Source organism: Ictidomys tridecemlineatus, chromosome Y (assembly GCF_052094955.1).
Source record: "Ictidomys tridecemlineatus isolate mIctTri1 chromosome Y, mIctTri1.hap1, whole genome shotgun sequence".
Taxonomy (NCBI): Eukaryota; Metazoa; Chordata; class Mammalia; order Rodentia; family Sciuridae; genus Ictidomys; species Ictidomys tridecemlineatus.
In genome coordinates this window covers 1925941-1943603 of record NC_135494.1, presented here as the reverse complement: position 1 = coordinate 1943603, position 17663 = coordinate 1925941, and the positions used below count along the sequence as shown (strand labels likewise).

The following is a 17663-nucleotide window of genomic DNA, read 5'->3' as shown; positions in this document are numbered from 1 at the left end:
ATGAAAACTACAGAACCATAAAGAGAGAAACCAAAGAAGACCTCAGAAGATGAAAACATCTAACTTGCTTTTGTATAGGCAGAATTAATATGATCAAAATGACCATACTCCCAAAAGCATTATACAGATATAATGCAATTCCCATCAAAATCCCCAAGGCATTCCCTTAAAAATAGAAAAAAACAATCATGAAATTCATCTGGAAAAATAAGACATGCAGAATAGCTAAAACAATCCTTAGACTGAAGTAGGTGGCATCTCTATACCAGATCTTAAACTATACTACAGAGAAATAGTAACAAAAACAGCATGGTGTTGGCACCAAAACAGACTGGGAGACCAATGGAACAGAATAGAGGACACAGAGACTAACCCAGAAAATTACAATTATCTTATATTAGTCAAAGGTGCAAAAAACATGCACAGGAGAAAAAAGCATCTTCAACAAATTGTGCTAGGAAAACTGGAAATCCATAAGCAACAACATAAAATGAAATCCCTAGGTCTCACCAAGCACAAAGTGCAAATTGAAATGGACCAAGGACCTAGGAATTAAACCAGAGACTCTGCATCTAATAGAAGAAAAATAGTCTGTAATATTCATCATGTGGGATTAGGCCCCAACTTCCTATAGCCCAAGAATTAAAACCAACAATCAATAAATGGGGTGGAATCAACCTAAAAAGTTTCTTCTCAGCAAAAGAAACAATCTGTGAGGTGAACAGAAAGCCTACACCCTGGGAACAAGTTTTTACCCCTCACACATCAGACAGAACACTAATCTCTATTGTATATAAAGACCTCAAAAAGATAAGCACCAAAAAAAACAAATAACCCAATCAACAAATGGGCCAAGGACGTGAACAGACACTTCTCAGAAGAGAATATACAATCAATCAACATGTATAAGAAAAAATGCTTATTCTCTCTAGCAATTAGAGAAATGCAAATCAAAACTTCTCTAACCTATCACCTCACTCCAGTCAGAATGACAGCTATTATGAAGACAAACAACAATAAGTGTTGGTGAGCATGCTGGGGAAAAGGTACCCTCTTACCTTGCTGGTGGGACTTCCAAATTGGTAAGCAGTGTGAAGATTCCTTGGAAATCTGGGAATGAAACCACCATTTGACCCAGCAATCCCACTCCTCAGACTATACCCAGAGAACTTAAAAACACCATACTACGGGGACACAGCCACATCAATGGTTATAGCAGCACAATTCACAAGAGCTAAACTGTGGAGTCAACCTAGATGCCCTTCAGTGGATGAATGGATTAAAAAAAGTGGCATATATACAAAATGGAACTTTAATCAGCAATAAAAAAGAAAATAAAATCATGGCATCGGCAGGTAAATAGATAGCATTGGAGAAGATAATGCTAAGTGAAGTTAGCCAATCCCCAAAAAACAAATGTTGAATGTGTTCTCTGATATAAGGGAGGCTGACTCATAGGGGATACATGGGGGAAGCATGGAAAGATTAGATGAATTCTAGATAAAGCAGAGGACTGGGAGGGAAAAGGAGGGGACAAAAGATTAGCAAGGATGATGGAATGTGAAGGACATCATTATACAAAGTACATGTATAAAGACATGAATTGGGTGTCAAAATTCTTTATATAGATATGAGTAATTGTGGTTTATATGTGTAATAAGAATTGTAATGCATTCTGCTGCAATTTCTTTATCAAAAATAAATAAATGAATAGATAAATAGCAGACGGATTTCCCAGATGTAAATCCTTTTTTTAAGAATTTTTAAAAATATTTATTTATTTATTTATTTATTTATTTATTGTTGGGAGCCAGCGACCGCACCCTGAATATGGTGCTGGTCTCTGCTTCTGCTTCGTTAAGCGGTTAGAGTTGTTAGAAGTAAATAACTCCTTGTAAGGCTGTGGGGCTGGGCTCTGGCCTGCTTCCGCTGCGCTGTACCTATTAGACTTTTCCACGTGGTGCTAGTTCATTGGCGGAGCTGGGTACTTAAGCTAGGGCAGACCGACCGCTCGCTCTCTTGTTCCTGTTTTCTCATAATGATTCAAAGGTCCTGAGTAAACTGCTGAAAGAAGAATCCTGTGTCGTGTTTCCCTTGCCGGCGAGGGGTTGCGACAGTTGGTGGCCCGAGCGGGGAAGAATGTTCCTCGAACCCAGGATCCAGAACTTTCAGCAGTCAGGGTGGTGCACCGGTAAGTTTCCAGGTAAAGTGGGAATCCGCAAGCAAATAGCGGGACGCTCCTCTGTAGATAAAGAGAGAGCAGGGAAAATAATAAAACGGGACTCTCCTCTGTAGATAAAGAGAGAGCGGGGCTTTTGTACTTTCACTTTCTTTATAGCTTTGAAAACATTATGGGTGTTACCTCTTCAAGCCCAATTTTGTTGGCCCTGGATGGACTGCTATGTTCAAAAGGACTTAAGGTGGAGTAGAGTACTTTGCAGATGTTTTTAAGAGAAGCTGATATAGCAGCTCCTTGGTTTGCTTTTTCAGGGAGTCTTAGGATTCCCAGCTGGGACAAATTAGAGATCTGGATTTCGCTAATGAGCAAGGTACTTTAGAGGGTGGCATTATACCACTTTGGAAATTGGTTAGAGAATGTATAGCAGACGGTAAATGCCAGGAAGCTGTGGGCGAGGGTCAGGCCGTTCTTGAACAACTACATGAGGAAAAATCTGAGGGGTCATATAGCGAAGTGGCAGAGAGTATTAAGAGTAAGAGTAATGAAAAGGCAAAAGAGCCTGAAAATAAAAATAGGAGAAGGCTCTATCCAGACTTGACCGAACTAAAAACACCTGAGGACACAAGTGGCTTGGAGAGTTCTCAGGACCTGGACATATTGTTACAGCAACTACGTAAGATAAAAATGAAAAGGAAAAAAAGGGAGACACAAAGCATGAAAGCCTACCGTGAGAAGGGGGATAAATGTAATTTTGATAAATCTAATTCTGAAGAGAAGGTTGAGAATTTAGAAGAAGATGCAGTGCCTGTTGCACCGCCCCCATATGTGAGGGGAGTCCAAAGCTCCGGGAGAACTTTTCATACACAAGTTTGGAGAACAGTTAATCCAGACATGGGACTAGCGTACCCGGTTTTTCAGGACGCTAATAGGGGAAGATACCATGAGCCTTTAGATTTTAAAATAATTAAAACCTTGGCAGAATCCGTTCGCACTTATGGTGTAGATGCTGCCTTCACTCTTACTCAGGTAGAGGGGCTTACCAGATTTTGCATGACCCCCTCAGATTGGGCTAGTCTGGTGCGCGCTTGTGTTTCCCCAGGCAAATATTTGGACTGGAGAGCATTTGTGCTAGAGGGCGCGGTAGAGCAGGCTGCCCAAAATCATGCGGCGGGACGCCCCGCCTGGGATAAAGATATGCTTTTGGGGCAGGGCAGGTTTGCCAATCAACAGACGGGATATCCTCCTGAAGTATGAACAGATTAATAACATTTGTATCCGTGCATGGAAGTCACTCCCAAATAGAGAAGAAGTGTCTGGCAATCTGACTAAAATTATACAGGGCCCTACAGAACCTTTCTCAGACTTTGTTGCTAGGATGGTGGATGCTGCGGGAAAAATCTTTGGTGATCCCAATAGAGCCATGCCTTTGATTAAGCAACTTGTTTTTGAGCAATGTACTAAAGAATGTAAGGCAGCTGTTACTCCCTATGTTGGAGGCAGCTTACACTGATTTAGTACATTTACTACAATCAAAGGGCTTGCTTATTTCACCTGATAAAGTACAGACAGGAGACTCTATTGATTATCTTGGTGCTAGTATCTCTTATGAAACTATTACACCCCAAAAGGTAACTCTTAGGACTGATAATTTACATACGTTAAATGATTTTCAAAAATTATTAGGTAACATAAATTGGATTAGGGGTTACTTACATATTCCCAATGTTGAATTAAAACCCTTGTATGAAATTCTTAAAGGTGATTCAGATCTTACTTCCCCTCGACATCTTACTGAGGAAGCCAGGTCAGTGTTGCTTAAAGTGGAAGAGGCTATACAACATGCTAGCCTTTGCAGGCTTCAAGAGGATAAGCCTCTTCAATTATGTGTGCTTGCCACTGTATGGCAACCTACTGGAGTTTTGTGGCAAGATGGTCTTTTGTTGTGGATACATCCACGAATATCCCCTGGAAAATCCCTTGAGTATTATCCTGATGCAGTTGCTTCTTTAGCTATGTTAGGGATACAACAAAGTATACAATTTTTTGGTTTTCCTCCAACGTCTGTGATTGTCCCTTATACGTGTCAACAAATTCAAGTCTTGTGTGCTAACCTGGATAATTGGGCTATTACGATGCACTTTTCCAGGAGAGATAGATAATCACTATCCTTCACATCCTCTTATTACATTTGTTAAGGAATATCTTATCATTTTCCCTAAAATCACTTCCTCTACGCCTATCCCAGGAGCTGCAAATATCTTTACAGATGGATCTAAAACTTGTATTGGAGCCTATGTGGTAAATGATCAACTTCCTATCCAACATCAGTTTGCTCCTGGCAATCCACAATGGGTGGAGCTGCAAATTGTCATAAAAGTATTTGAACAATGTCCGTTTCCTTTTAATTTAATCAGATTCTGTTTATGTAGTTCAAACTTTAAAGGTGTTGGAAGCAGTGGGTCCCATACACACATCAGGAGTAATGTCTTCCCTTTTTCTCCATCTTCAAACATTGATTTGGAATCGCTCCGCCTGTTTTTACCCCTTGCATATTCGAGCCCACACAGGTTTACCGGGTGCTCTTTCTGCTGGCAATGCCCAAGCTGATCTTGCTACTCGTCCTTCTTGGGTGTTCCCTATTTCCTTCTTAGATCAAGCTAGAAACTTTCATAGTGAATTTCATATTAATGCACGAGCACTTCAGAAGCGCTTTACTATCTCCCGTGCTGATGCTCGGCAGATTGTATTGGATTGTCCTAACTGTATCATTTTACATCATCCCTCTTCTGTGGGCGTAAATCCTCGTGGTTTGCAGCCTTTAACTATATGGCAAATGGATGTCACTCATGTTCCCGACTTTGGCAAACTTAAATATGTCCATGTGTCTGTAGATACTTGTTCTGGCATTATCCATGCTTCTGCTTTGTCTGGTGAAAAGGCTGGAAATGTTATCACACATTGCTTGGAAGCCTGGGCAGCCTGGGGATTACCACAGACCATTAAGACGGACAACGGTCCAGCGTATACTGGACGACAATTTTCTTCCTTTTGCAACCAAATGGGTATCCAGCTTGTCCATGGTTTACCCTACAATCCACAAGGTCAGGGTATTGTAGAGCGCGCTCATAAGACTCTAAAAGAGACGTTAATAAAACAAAAAGGGGGAATTGGCTTAGGCCACACCCCGAAAGAGCGCCTCTCCCTGGCTCTATTCACTATTAATTTTTTGAATCTGGACATCCAAGGGCGCTCTGCTGCGACTAGGCACTATTCGCCCTCTGCCCCGAACGTTGGGCACGTTAAGTGGACAGATGTACTTTCTGGACAATGGTATGGGCCTGATCCCGTGCTGGCATGGGCATGAGGTTCTGTCTGTGTTTTCCCACAGGACCGAATGGAACCGTTGTGGGTGCCAGAGCGCCTCGTGTGGAAAGTTCCTCAAGCTCCGTCAGGAAGGAAGAATGAAGATGAACAAGATGAGGTGCTTGATGCTTCTCCTGATGGTGATCGGACATGAGGTCGTCTGGGCTGCAGAATGATTCCTCTGGGCGGTGGTAAAGACGTGGCCATATCCATTGCCCGTTACTTCTCAGGCTGGTGTACTTCCATTTTTCTTCACTACTAATGGCTCTGCCACCATGGATTGACCAACCTTGCCTGTGGATATTGTAGCAGCTATTGATAACTTTCCTACTGTTTCATTATTTGACACATTGTGTTTCTCTGTAAATGTTAATTACTCTGATTCCATACCTTGTATTATGTTAACCAATCAATCTTTGGGCTGGTTTGATAGTGATGGTTCTCGGGGCTCAATTGGTAATGCTACTGTAATCAATGGTGTTTTTCCTGCTAAGGTATTGAGAGCCAATACTTCTATTCCTCAACAACCGACATTGTTGCCCCGTTGTAAAGCCATAAAAACTAGTTCACCAGCTTGGACTGGATGTCAGGGCTCATTTACCCCTCAGTTTATTAATTCTAACAAAACCTTTATTCATCTCCTTTACTCAATTGTTCTAACCAGACGTGTAGACTTGTACAATGCTGGAATGCCTCTTTGGAGGACTCTGTTGTGGTAGTATGTGTGCCCTCCTACTTGCCTTTACCTGTGTCTATTGATAATAATAATTTGCCTGTATTATTGCAAAGAAACAAAAAAGACCTTGATATAACTGCAGCCATTGTGGCAGCCGTTGCAGCTTCTGCTGTTGCGGCGGCCACTGCCGCCGCAGCTCTCGCTACTGCTGTGCTTACTGCAGATGCTGTGAACAAGCTTGCGGGTACTGCTGCAACAGCCATGGAGACTCAGACTATGATGAATCAACATCTACATCGTGGCATTGTGCTTCTAAACCAGCGGGTAGATCTACTACAAGACCAAGTGGACATTTTGAATCAAGTGCTAATGGGCAGGCATGGGTGCATTGGCTGTGGTCCTAGTACTTGCCATTGGATTGTGCCTGTGGTGTCTGGTTCGTATGTGCAAGCGGCAGTGGGTGCAGAGTCTTATGCTTTTACAAGACTTTGCCTGCTTTAGAAGGAGGACAGTCCCCTCAAGCATGGCTCACCATGCTTAAGCGATTGACTCAGCACAGGTTGCGAGGCAAGGCACTGCACTTGGGAGCTCTAGGTTTGAGTCCCAAGAAAAGCATGTCCTATTGCATGTGGGTTTGATGTCGACGCCCCACCTCCATGAAAAAGGCATCGGTCGGAATGGTGACTCGCCTGGGGAGGCGCCCCTCAGGAGTGTGCCATTATTTACGGCCACTTTTGCACAATGGAGATAGGACCTCTACTTTTACCTGTTGCTTGAAAAACAAAAAGGGGGAACTGTTGGGAGCCAGCGACCGCACCCTGAATATGGCGCTGGTCTCTGCTTCCCCTTCATTAAGCGGTTAGAGTTGTTAGAAGTAAACAACTCCTTGTAAGGCTGTGGGGCTGGGCTCTGGCCTGCTTCCGCTGCGCTGTACCTATTAGACTTTTCCACGTGGTGCTAGTTCATTGGCGGGGCTGGGTACTTAAGCTAGGGAAGACCGACTGCTCCCCCTCTTGTTCCTGTTTTCTCATAATGATTCAAAGGTCCTGAGTAAACTGCTGAAAGAAGAATCCTGTGTCGTGTTTCCCTTGCCGGCGAGGGGTCGAGACAATTTATTTGTAAGTTTTCGGCAGACACAACATCTTTGTATGTGGTGCTGAGGATCGAACCCAGGCTGCTCACATGCCAGGCGAGCACACTACCGCTTGAGCCACATCCCCAGCCCAGATGTAAATTCTTTTATGTCTTTGAATAAAACTGTCAAAATTAAGTACTGCCCAACATGGCTTATCCACAGGATTTTCTACAGTATTTTTTTTAATACAACTGAACAAAACTAAAACATCTGAACCCTTTGTATTTCTTACTTGCATAGGATTTATTCATTTTGGCATTAAACTTTCCAAAAGAATCTTCTAGTACTCAGAATAAACTGCAAAAATTAAAAGATTTCCCACATTTTTCACATTCATATGGCTTCTCTCCATGAGAATTTTCAGAAAGGAAAAGAAAAATAGGTCTAGAACATGAAGCTGATAGAGTATAGCAAATCATCCCCATTCAGAGTGTTTGTTTTCTAGTGAGGGAAATGGCTTTGAAGACAACAGGGAAAATGGAATGATTTGCTATATTTTTTCACATTTAAATAGTTATTCAGCCAGATGTGGTGATGTATGCCTTTAATCCCAGAGACTTGGGAGGCTTAGGCTGAAGGATCACAAGTTTGAGGCCAGCATCAGCATTTTAGAACAACCATAAGGAACTCAGCAAGTCTCTGTCTCAAAATTAAAAATATCAAAAAGAATGAGGATGTGTCTCAGTGGTAGAGGGCCACCAGACCAAATCTGCAGTACAATCCCCAGTACAATATTCAGCAGAGTGAGCAGTGTGTTTGAAGGAGACAAGAAATATTGATCCACCACATTTCACATTTAAAGAATTTTTCTCCAGTAAACTTCCAACATGTTAATGAGAAAAACAGTAATAACAGAAGACTCTGCCAATTGTTTGCATCAGTACAATTTCTTTGCAATATGAGTTTGTTCAAGTAAGTGAAGCTGATGGGATATAACAAAGGCTTTTCCCCATTGTTGACATTCATAGGGCTTCTCTCCAGTATGAGTTCGTTCATGTGAGCAAAGATGAGAGGACTGAGTGAAGGCTTTGCCACACTGCTTACATTGATAGGGTTTCTCTTGAGTGTGAGTCCCTTCATGCCTGTGAAAGAAAAAAACAAGAAAAAGACTTTTCCACATAGTTGGTATTCCTTAGGCTTCTCTTCTGCATGAATTCTTCCATGTATGTGAGGTTCACTGGATGTGTCAAGGGGTTCTCCACACTGTTGATATTCATAAGTCTTCTCTCCAGTATGCATTTTTTCATGTCTGTGAAGATGAAGGGATTGAGTGAAGGCTTTGCCACTCTGCTTACATTTATAAGGCTTCTCCCCAGTAAGAGTTTTTTCATGTGAGTGAAGGTCAGTGAACCAAGTGAAGGCTTTGCCACACTGCTTACATTCATAGGGCTTCTCTCCAGTATGAGTCCGTTCATGTCTGTGAAGGTTAGAAGAATAAGTGAAGACTTTTCCACATTGTTTGCATTCCTTAGGATTCTGTCCAGTATGGATTTGTTCATGTCTCTGAAGGTGAGTCAACGTAGGGTAGGCTTTCCCAAATTGTTGACATTCATAGTGTTTTTTTTTTCGTATGAGTTTTTTTATGTGAGTGAAGGTTAGAGGACTCAGTGAAGGCTTTGTCACACTGCTTACATTCAAAAGGCTTCTCTCCAGTATGTGTCCGTTCACGTCTGTGAAGGGAAAAAGAAGTAATGAAGACTTTACCACATTGTTGGCATTCATTGGGCTTCTCTCCAGCATGGATTTGTTCATGTATCTGAAGGTAAGATGAAGTAGTGTAGGCTTTTCCACATTGTTGACATTGATAGGGCTTCTCTCCAGTATGCGTTCGTTCATATCTGTGAAGAAATAAAGTAGTAGACTTTTCCACATTATTGGCATTCATTGGTTTTCTCGCCAGTATGGATTTGTTCATGAATCTGAATCTAAGACAAAGTAGTGCAGGCTTTCCCACATTGTTGACATTTATAGGGTATCTTTTTCAAATATGAGTTTTCTTTATGTGAGTGAAGGTTAGAGGACTCAGTGAAAGCTTTGCCACACTGTTTACATTCATAGGGCTTCTCCGCAGTATGAGTCCGCTCATGTGTCTGAAGGTAGAAAGAAGTACTGAAGGCTTTCCGACATTGTAGACATTGATAGGGCTTCTCTTTAGTATGAGTTTTTTCATGTGAGTGAAGGTTAGAGGACTGAGTGAAGGCTTTGCCACACTGCTTACATTCATAGGGCTTCTCTCCAGTATGCGTCCGTTCATGTCTGTGAAGGGAAGAAGAAGAAGTGAAGACTTTTCCACATTGTTGGCATTCATTGGGCTTCTCTCCAGCATGGATTTGTTCATGTATCTGAAGGTAAGATGAAGTAGTGTAGGCTTTTCCACATTGTTGACATTGATAGGGCTTCTCTCCAGTATGCGTCCATTCATGTCTGTGAAGGGAAGAAGAAGTAGTGAAGACTTTTCCACATTGTTGACATTCATAGGGTTTATTTTCCATATGAGTTCTTTTATGTGAGTGAAGGGTAGACAATAGAGCAAAAGCTTTGCCACACTGCTTACATTCATAGGGCTTCTCTCCAGTATGCGTCCGTTCATGTCTGTGAAGGGAAGAAGAAGTAGTGAAGACTTTTCCACATTGTTGGCATTCATTGGGCTTCTCTCCAGCATGGATTTGTTCATGTATCTGAAGGTAAGATGAAGTAGTGTAGGCTTTCCCACATTGTTGACATTGATAGGGCTTCTCTCCAGTATGCGTCCCTTCATGTCTGTGAAGGGAAGAAGAAGTACTGAAGACTTTTCCACATTGTTTGCATTCATTGGTCTTCTCTTCTGTGTGAGTTCTTCCGTGCATGTGAGGTTCACTGAATGTATCAAAGGTTTTTCCAAAATGTTGACTTTCATTGGGCTTCTCTCCAGAATGGATTTGTTCATGCATCTGAAGGTAAGTTGAAGTAGTGAAGACTTTCCCACAGTGTTGACATTCACAGGGTTTCTCTCTAGTATGTGTTCTTTCATGTCTGAGATGGTTAGAGGAGTAAGTGAAGGCTTTCCCACACTGCTTACATTCATAGGGCTTCTCTCCAGTGTGAGTTCGTTTATGCATGTGGAGCTGAGGAGATCGAGCAAAGGCTTTTCCACACAGTTTACATACATAGGGCTTCTCTCCAGTATGAGTTTTCACATGTGAGTAAAGGTGACTGGACTGAGTGAAGGCTTTCCCACACTGCTTACATTCATAAGGCTTCTCTCCAGTATGAATCCGTTCATGTATCTGAAGGTAGGAAGAAGTACTGAAGACTTTTCCACATTGTTGGCATTCATAGGATTTCTCTGTCATATGAGTGTTTTCAAGTGAGTGAAGGTTAGCAGACTGAGTAAAAACTTTGCCATACTGCTTACATTCATAGGGCTTCTCCCTAGTATGAGTTCGTTCATGTCTCTGAAGGTTAGAAGAAGTAGTGAAGACTTTTCCACATTGTTGGCATTCATTGGGCTTCTCTCCAGCATGGATTTGTTCATTTAATTGAAGGTAAGATGAAGTAGTGTAGGCTTTTCCACATTGTTGACATTTATAGGGCTTCTCTCCAGTATGAGTTTGCTCATGAGAGTGAAGATGAGCAGACTGAGTGAAGGCTTTCCCACACTGCTTACACTCATAGGGCTTCTCTCCTGTATGAGTCTGTTCGTGTATCTGGAGGTAAGATGAAGTACTGAAGGCTTTCCCACATTGTTGACATTCATACGGTTTCTCTCTAGTATGTGTCCTCTGATGTATTCTAAGTAAACTGGGATAAGCAAAGTCTTTTCCACATAGCTTACATTTGAAATGTGCTTTCCCAGTGTGCCTGATCACGTGACATCGAAGACTTGTGAATGAAACCAAAGTTTTACCACCTTGTTTATATTTATGGAGTTTCTCTCCAGAATGAGTTCTTTCATGTTTTCTAAATAAAGTGGGGGAATGAAAGGCTTTCCCACATACCTCACATTGAAAAGGTTTACCTCCACTGTGTGTTCTCATGTGTTTTTGAACAGCTGGGAGAGAAGAAAAGGCTTCACCACATTGTTGATATTCATAGGGTTGGCACTTAGTATGAGAATCTTCATGTCTTTGAATGTCACTGAAACAACTGATTGTACTTTCATATGGTTCATCTCCAGTTTGTATTAACACTTGTGTGTGAACACTTTGGAGAGAAACCAGAGATTTTCTGTATTGTTTCAATTCACATGACTTCTCTTCACATTCTTCATGCTTATAGTGTTCATGCCCACTGTGAGATCTGAAGTGCCTGTGAAGGTATTAGGACATATGCAATCATTTGCACATATAATGCCATCATATGAATTCACTGTATTAAAATTTTTCTTTGTCTACTTAAGAACTGGAATCTCATTGAAAATTTCCCCATACTGTTCTTTGCCTTTAAAGTTTACCATAAGATTTCTTTAAAGAATGATCAGCACATGATTAATGCTTGATTCATTCATGATTTTATATTTATTTAAAGGTGCTAGGCTTACATTACTACCAACATCAGGTAAAGACTAGGTTTTCCAACTTGTTCAAATTGCCAGAAAATAAAGAGACTGAGAGGAAACAATGCTTTGCAACACAGCTTGCCTACGACTATTATCCAAATAGTGATATTTACATATGCAATTTCATAGTACTTTTGCATGTCAAGTACTTTGAAAAGACTGAGTATATTTCACAGTTAAATATACATGTATGTAAAATTTATTTCAGTTGTGAATAAACTTTATTGATTTAAATGTGGTGCAGAGAAGAGAACCCAGTGCCACAGGTGTGCTAGTCAAGCTCTCTACCATTGAGTCATAACCCCAGTCTCAGTTAAGTATATGTTTTTGGTAAAAAATCTTGTAAGAATACATACATTTAAAGTTGTGCACATTTCTTGCAAATTATATGACATTCTCAGATTCCCTCAAGGATTCCTCTTGTGAGTACAATTACCTTAGATTACTCCCAGAATTATTGATCTGATCTTCAATGTTCTTGTCATCCCATCTGTTTCCTAAAATACCAAACCAAAACATTATAAATTTTTAGGAGATAGAAATGCTTTTCCAAATTTATGGAGCATTTTATGCCACAATAATTCACCAATTGATTGTCTTTTCATGTTCTACATGAATGACCAAAATAAACACGACTTCTATATGTGATTAAATAACTACACAACATTATTACCTATAGAAGCCAGGTTTCTGAGGACTTCCAGCATCACATCTCTGTAAAGTTTCTTCTGGGAAGCATCCAGTAAAGCCCACTCCTCCTGGGTGAAGTTCACAGCCACATCCTCAAAGGTCGCTGAGATCTAAAATATCCCACAATGTGTAGTGGAGGCCAGGAGAGATTGACAGTGTGAGAAATCTATACTCAACATGCATGATGTTCACATGATTCCCTGGCCTCCCGATTATTTCCACAATTTTGTCCATAAAATCTTTAGTGTACTTAAGTCCTCACAGACACAACAACACTAGAATTGGGCCTAACACAAGGTAAACAGAGAGTGTTGTACACCCTTCCTTTGGTGAACTCACTTTTGGTGAATTCACGAGAAGTAAGAGGGGCTCTCGGGTCACCCTTAACTTATTTGTTGATTGCATCTCTATCACCATCCTACCAACATCCTGTGCAGTAGAGAGCTAATATTAGCATTCTCCATAATATTTACCCTTAGAAAAGAAAGCTGACTGAGTAGGAAATTGCTGGAATCACAAAACTTAGCCTTTGAGACAGATCCTGCCAACCACAGTGGCTCACTGGGCCTCCACAGTTAATATAGACAACATGGTATTTACTGATCTCCTCTTTCCTTCTGAAAGTCAATTGTTCCATCCTTAAAGAAGTGCCTAGAATCAGCCCCAACCAACACCCTCTGAGTATGGAGTCACTAAAGAGTTTCCCTCATAGACAACAGTTAGACAATCTTCCACAGAGGTTGTCACAATATGTTCACTGGGGACTGAGCTCAACTTGGATGATTTCACTGAGGACAACTATAAGTTTGCAGGAGCTTTACTGCAGAACAAATTTACGCATTAGTAATCAAGCACATTGATTAATAAACACAATAATATAATAATTTCTAGTGGTTAATATCAAAGCAGAATGGGGTGTATGGAAAGATGGCATATGTCTTAGAAAAAACTCGATGATCCCCAGATGTCACCTGATCCAAACAATAGCCTTACAAAATTATATAGGTCTGAAAAACAGTTTTCTAAACAGACAGAAGAAAATCCTTTTCCAAACCTTGTGGCAACCAGGAATGTCCAATGATTGTCAAACTCTTCTCAACAGCAGATGTCCCACTCAGATCATGTACACACACATGTGTGTGTGACACATGTGGTGAGACACATACCACCGTTCTGCTCAAGGACACTTTGATCAAGATAGGCCACATGGGGCCGGGGATGTGGCTCAAGCGGTAGCGTGCTCGCCTAGCATGCGTGCGGCCTGGGTTCGATCCTCAGCAGCACCACATACCAACAAAGATGTTGTGTCCGCCGAGAACTAAGAAAAAATAAATAAATGTTAAAATTCTCTCTCTCTCTCTCTGTCCCCCTCTCTCTCTAAAAAAAAAAAAAAAAAAAAAAAAAAAAAAAAAAGATAGGCCACATGTACAATGTGGTGAGACACATACCACCGTTCTGATCAAGGACACTTTGATCAAGATAGGCCACATGTACAATGTTGGTCTGTCATGAAAGCGATTCCTCATTCCTGTAGCACAGCTGGTGCAAGGAAACCTCAGGCAGAAGCACTTCCTGGGTGTGTTAAAGCAGCAGGTTTGCAGCCCAGAATCCTGAGCTATCCCACACTGACTGCTTGTGAAACAGGCCACTCCATGTGGGTCTCTAAGCAGGCTATGATTTCTGCACAGTGTGGAACAGCCAAAAGGACCACCTACCAGAACACGACCCTGCCACTCACAAAGAACCATGCTCAAGGACATAAGACACATGACATTTGAAGCAGAACAGTATCAACAGAGGCTAGTAGAAGCCCAAGAGAAAGCCTTTAGTGGGCTGTTCTTCAAGGCATGGAAAAATTATGGGTGACAGCAGGTGTCTTGGGGACAGAACACAATGATGGTCCAGGCAAATGAGAATCTACATGGCAAGTACTTCCTCCCTCTATTCTGCAGACAAATGCGGTTTATTGTACATTTAACTGTGAAAGACTAAAACCCATTTCAGAAATTTAAAAGAAATATATTTTTATTTACTTACTTATGTGTGACAAATTGAAAAACAAATAAATAAACAAAAACACAGTGTGGATCAAATCCAGGGGAGCAGAAGCACACAGTCACATTCCTGACACATTTGATGTTTTGAGACAGGGTGTTGTATGTTGCTCAGGGCCTCCTAAGTTGCAGAGACTAGCTTATAAACTTACGATCCTCCTGCCCCAGCCTCCCCAGCAGCTAGGATTATAGGCATTCATCACTATGTCTAGGAAAAATTTACTTTTATAGAAAAATAAGCTAAACAATTTTCTAAAAATGATAAGCACAAAAGAAAAAAGATCAAACTAGACACCAACATGACACATCTCAGAGTCTGGGACCCTCAGAGTACTACCACAACATAGACCAGAACAGAGCCCAGAAAGAGACTCCCACAAATATAGTCAACGGACCTTGCAAGAAGGAAAATCATTTACATCCAACGTGATGATGACTCCAGAGAGAGGGAGTGTTCCACACACAAGCAGAACCATTAGAACAAGAACATCATCATGTGTGAAAGCCCCAGGAAGTTCTCCACAGCTCCATGAAGCAGTCTTGGAGAACAGTGGAGAGCAGCAAGCAGGGTGTGACCTTCACTCACCCTTCAGAAAGCCCCTCTCTGGTGCAGGACAGGGGTGTGACCTCCCAGTATGAGACCCTAGTCACTGGCTACAGACTGCACAGAGCAGATCTTTCCCAAGTTTCTTTAATTTCTATTAAATTTATCACAGAACTAACATTGTTAACATCTTAAAGAAATTTTAAAAAGGTTCTCACTGTTCTAAGTCAGAAGAAATCACTGTGAAAAAGTAGGTGGAATTCCTTAAAAAGTGTTAACTAAACCCACAGCCTGCATATAGGAATAGTAGCAAATTATTGTTTTCCCACTCAAACACCACCTGAAGTCTAGAGAAGAAAGCTGAGGGAGAATTTCTTTTGGAAATCAGGTTTCAAAAACACCCAGGTTCGGGCTGGGGATGTGGCTCAAGTGGTAGCGCACTCGCCTGGCATGCGTGCGGCCCGGGTTCGATCCTCAGCACCACATACCAACAAAGATGTTGTGTCCACCGAGAACTAAAAAATAAATATTAAAAATTCTCTAAAAAAAAAAAAATACCCAGGTTCAGGAGGCTCAGGGAGGAGGATTGCAAGTTCAATGCCAGCCTCAGCGACTCAGGCAGCAACTAAGCAATTGAGCAAAACCCTGTCTCAAAATTGAAAACAAAATTTAAATACAGGGGGCAGGGGATTTGGCTCATTGTTTAAAAACACTTGGGTTCACTCCACTTTGTTGTGCCCCTAAATAAGAATACCTAGGTGTACAGAGGAAGTAAGGAAGCCCACACAGGCCAGAAGAAACCCTTTCAGAGAAGATCAAGAGCTTCATTCATTGCAAGCTCAGCACTGGTGACTCTCCAGGCTGGGTGGGCAGAGTGCTGGAGCAGAGAGTCTGAAGCAGCACCAGTCTGTGTTAAAGCAGAGGCCCCAGCACAGCTCCCTGGAGCCAGAGCACTGAGCTCTTGCTGTTGCCACTGCTCTCTCCTTGCTTCTGGTGAAGCAGCAAATGAGGGCAAGGACACCGAGATCTGGCAGCAACAGTTTAGTAGTGGCAGCAGAGCCCAGAGGAACAACTCCCAAAGCCTGAGCCTGAGCACATCAGGGCCTTTACTTTTAAGCATAAGAAACTTTTGAGCACACTGAGGCAGGGAGTTGGTGCCATCTATTTGATATCCCTTACATGCTTGTCCCTGCCTAGGGACTCAGCTCTTAGAGGCCAGGGCCTTTGGCTGCACTCAACCTAAAGAGGGGCTGCTCTATCCCTGCTACTCTGTGGGCTGCTTCTGCTGCTTGGTTCTCTCTTTATAGGGACCTATGTGCTGCCAGCCTGCAGGGTGAAAGGTCAGAGAGCAGAGCTGCTGGGTGGCAGCTTGCAAATCCACAGCCTGGCAGCTCCCAAACGGCTGAAGCGTCCTTCTGTCCCACCACACTGGCTCTCAGGGGAGTCTAGAAATGGACTGAACACAAGCCAATTCACCACACACCGCAGACCAAGCAGTTTTGTGGAGAGCTACTCTGAATGACTCACGCCTTCCAGTCCTGAAGCAAGAGATTCTGACCATTCACTCACTACATTTTATGGTGACTTGGGCATTGTCCCAGCTCAGGAAGTCGAAGGCATGTTTTCTGGAGTAAGTGTGTCACCCACAGGGTTTGGCTACAGTCACCTATTCTTCTGTAATCTTACCCCTTTGCCCTGTTTGGGATAGAATATTCCATGTAAACACCCTTTGTGTGTCCCCTGCTCTTGCTCTGCCTTTGGGTGTGGCCTTCCTAGATGTCAGTCAACCTGCTGACACAGACATCAGGAAGCTAGACTCAACTGCCTGAAACCTGACCCCTTACCTCATTGGAATGGCTTCTCATCAATAAAAAGGTTCAGCACTTTCTCTCTCTCTCTGTTGTGCTCTCTCTTTCTGTAGACACTTAAGGTCAGAGGAGCCATCACAGGACCCAAAGAAAAAGATATCTGTGTCTCTTGTGTGAATATTTCATGCAGCCCAGTTCACCTGGAGTGACCCTGAGTGTTTTAGTGTGAGGAATGTGACAATTGGTGGCCCATATCGCCACTCCAGAGTGATTTTTATAAATTTAGTGCATTTGGAGTTTCTCTTCAGAAGTTAAGCCTGCTTCAGATTGCAGAGTATTGTGGGCTGAATTGTAGAAAGTAAGTGGATTAGACAGAAGAAAAATCTGTGAGGTTAAACTCTTAAATGTTTGGGAATATTCTGTCTTTATAAAAATATTTTTATAATTCTAGACTCTAAATAAATGTAAAGTGTTATTAAGATGATTAGTGGGAAATGTGAAGTTCAATCCTCTCCCATGGGAAAAGTGCTTTTGTGGACTTTTTGGGATTGTTTTTGTGAATCTTTATATTTTGAAACATTAAGTAGATTTTTTTTTGGAGGGTTTATGTACTAGAAGTCTGTGCTGGGACAGTGAGAAAAAAGGAAGAAAATTTTTATGCTGAGAGATTCTCTACC

At 41.9% G+C, this 17663-nt stretch overlaps 1 protein-coding gene across 7 annotated transcripts in view; it reads right to left on the bottom strand.

Annotated features, from left to right (window-relative positions):
* The window catches only part of LOC144371957 (uncharacterized), a 58724-nt gene that overhangs the window by 24788 nt on the left and 16273 nt on the right, over positions 1–17663 (bottom strand). For 5 of the 7 annotated variants that reach the window (XR_013432016.1, XR_013432017.1, XR_013432018.1 and 2 more), the window contains exons 2-3: positions 12327–12387; positions 1941–11640 (exon numbers count right to left, since the gene is read on the bottom strand). Coding sequence is in view for 1 of the 7 variants with exons in the window: in XM_078035307.1 (XP_077891433.1) it covers positions 9279–11640; positions 12327–12387 (2423 nt within the window). In the remaining 6 variants the exon portion in view is untranslated. Of the gene's footprint in view, positions 1–1293; positions 11641–12326; positions 12388–12563; positions 12691–17663 lie in introns of those variants that run through there. The other 2 variants (XR_013432021.1, XM_078035307.1) reach the window with 2 other exon arrangements.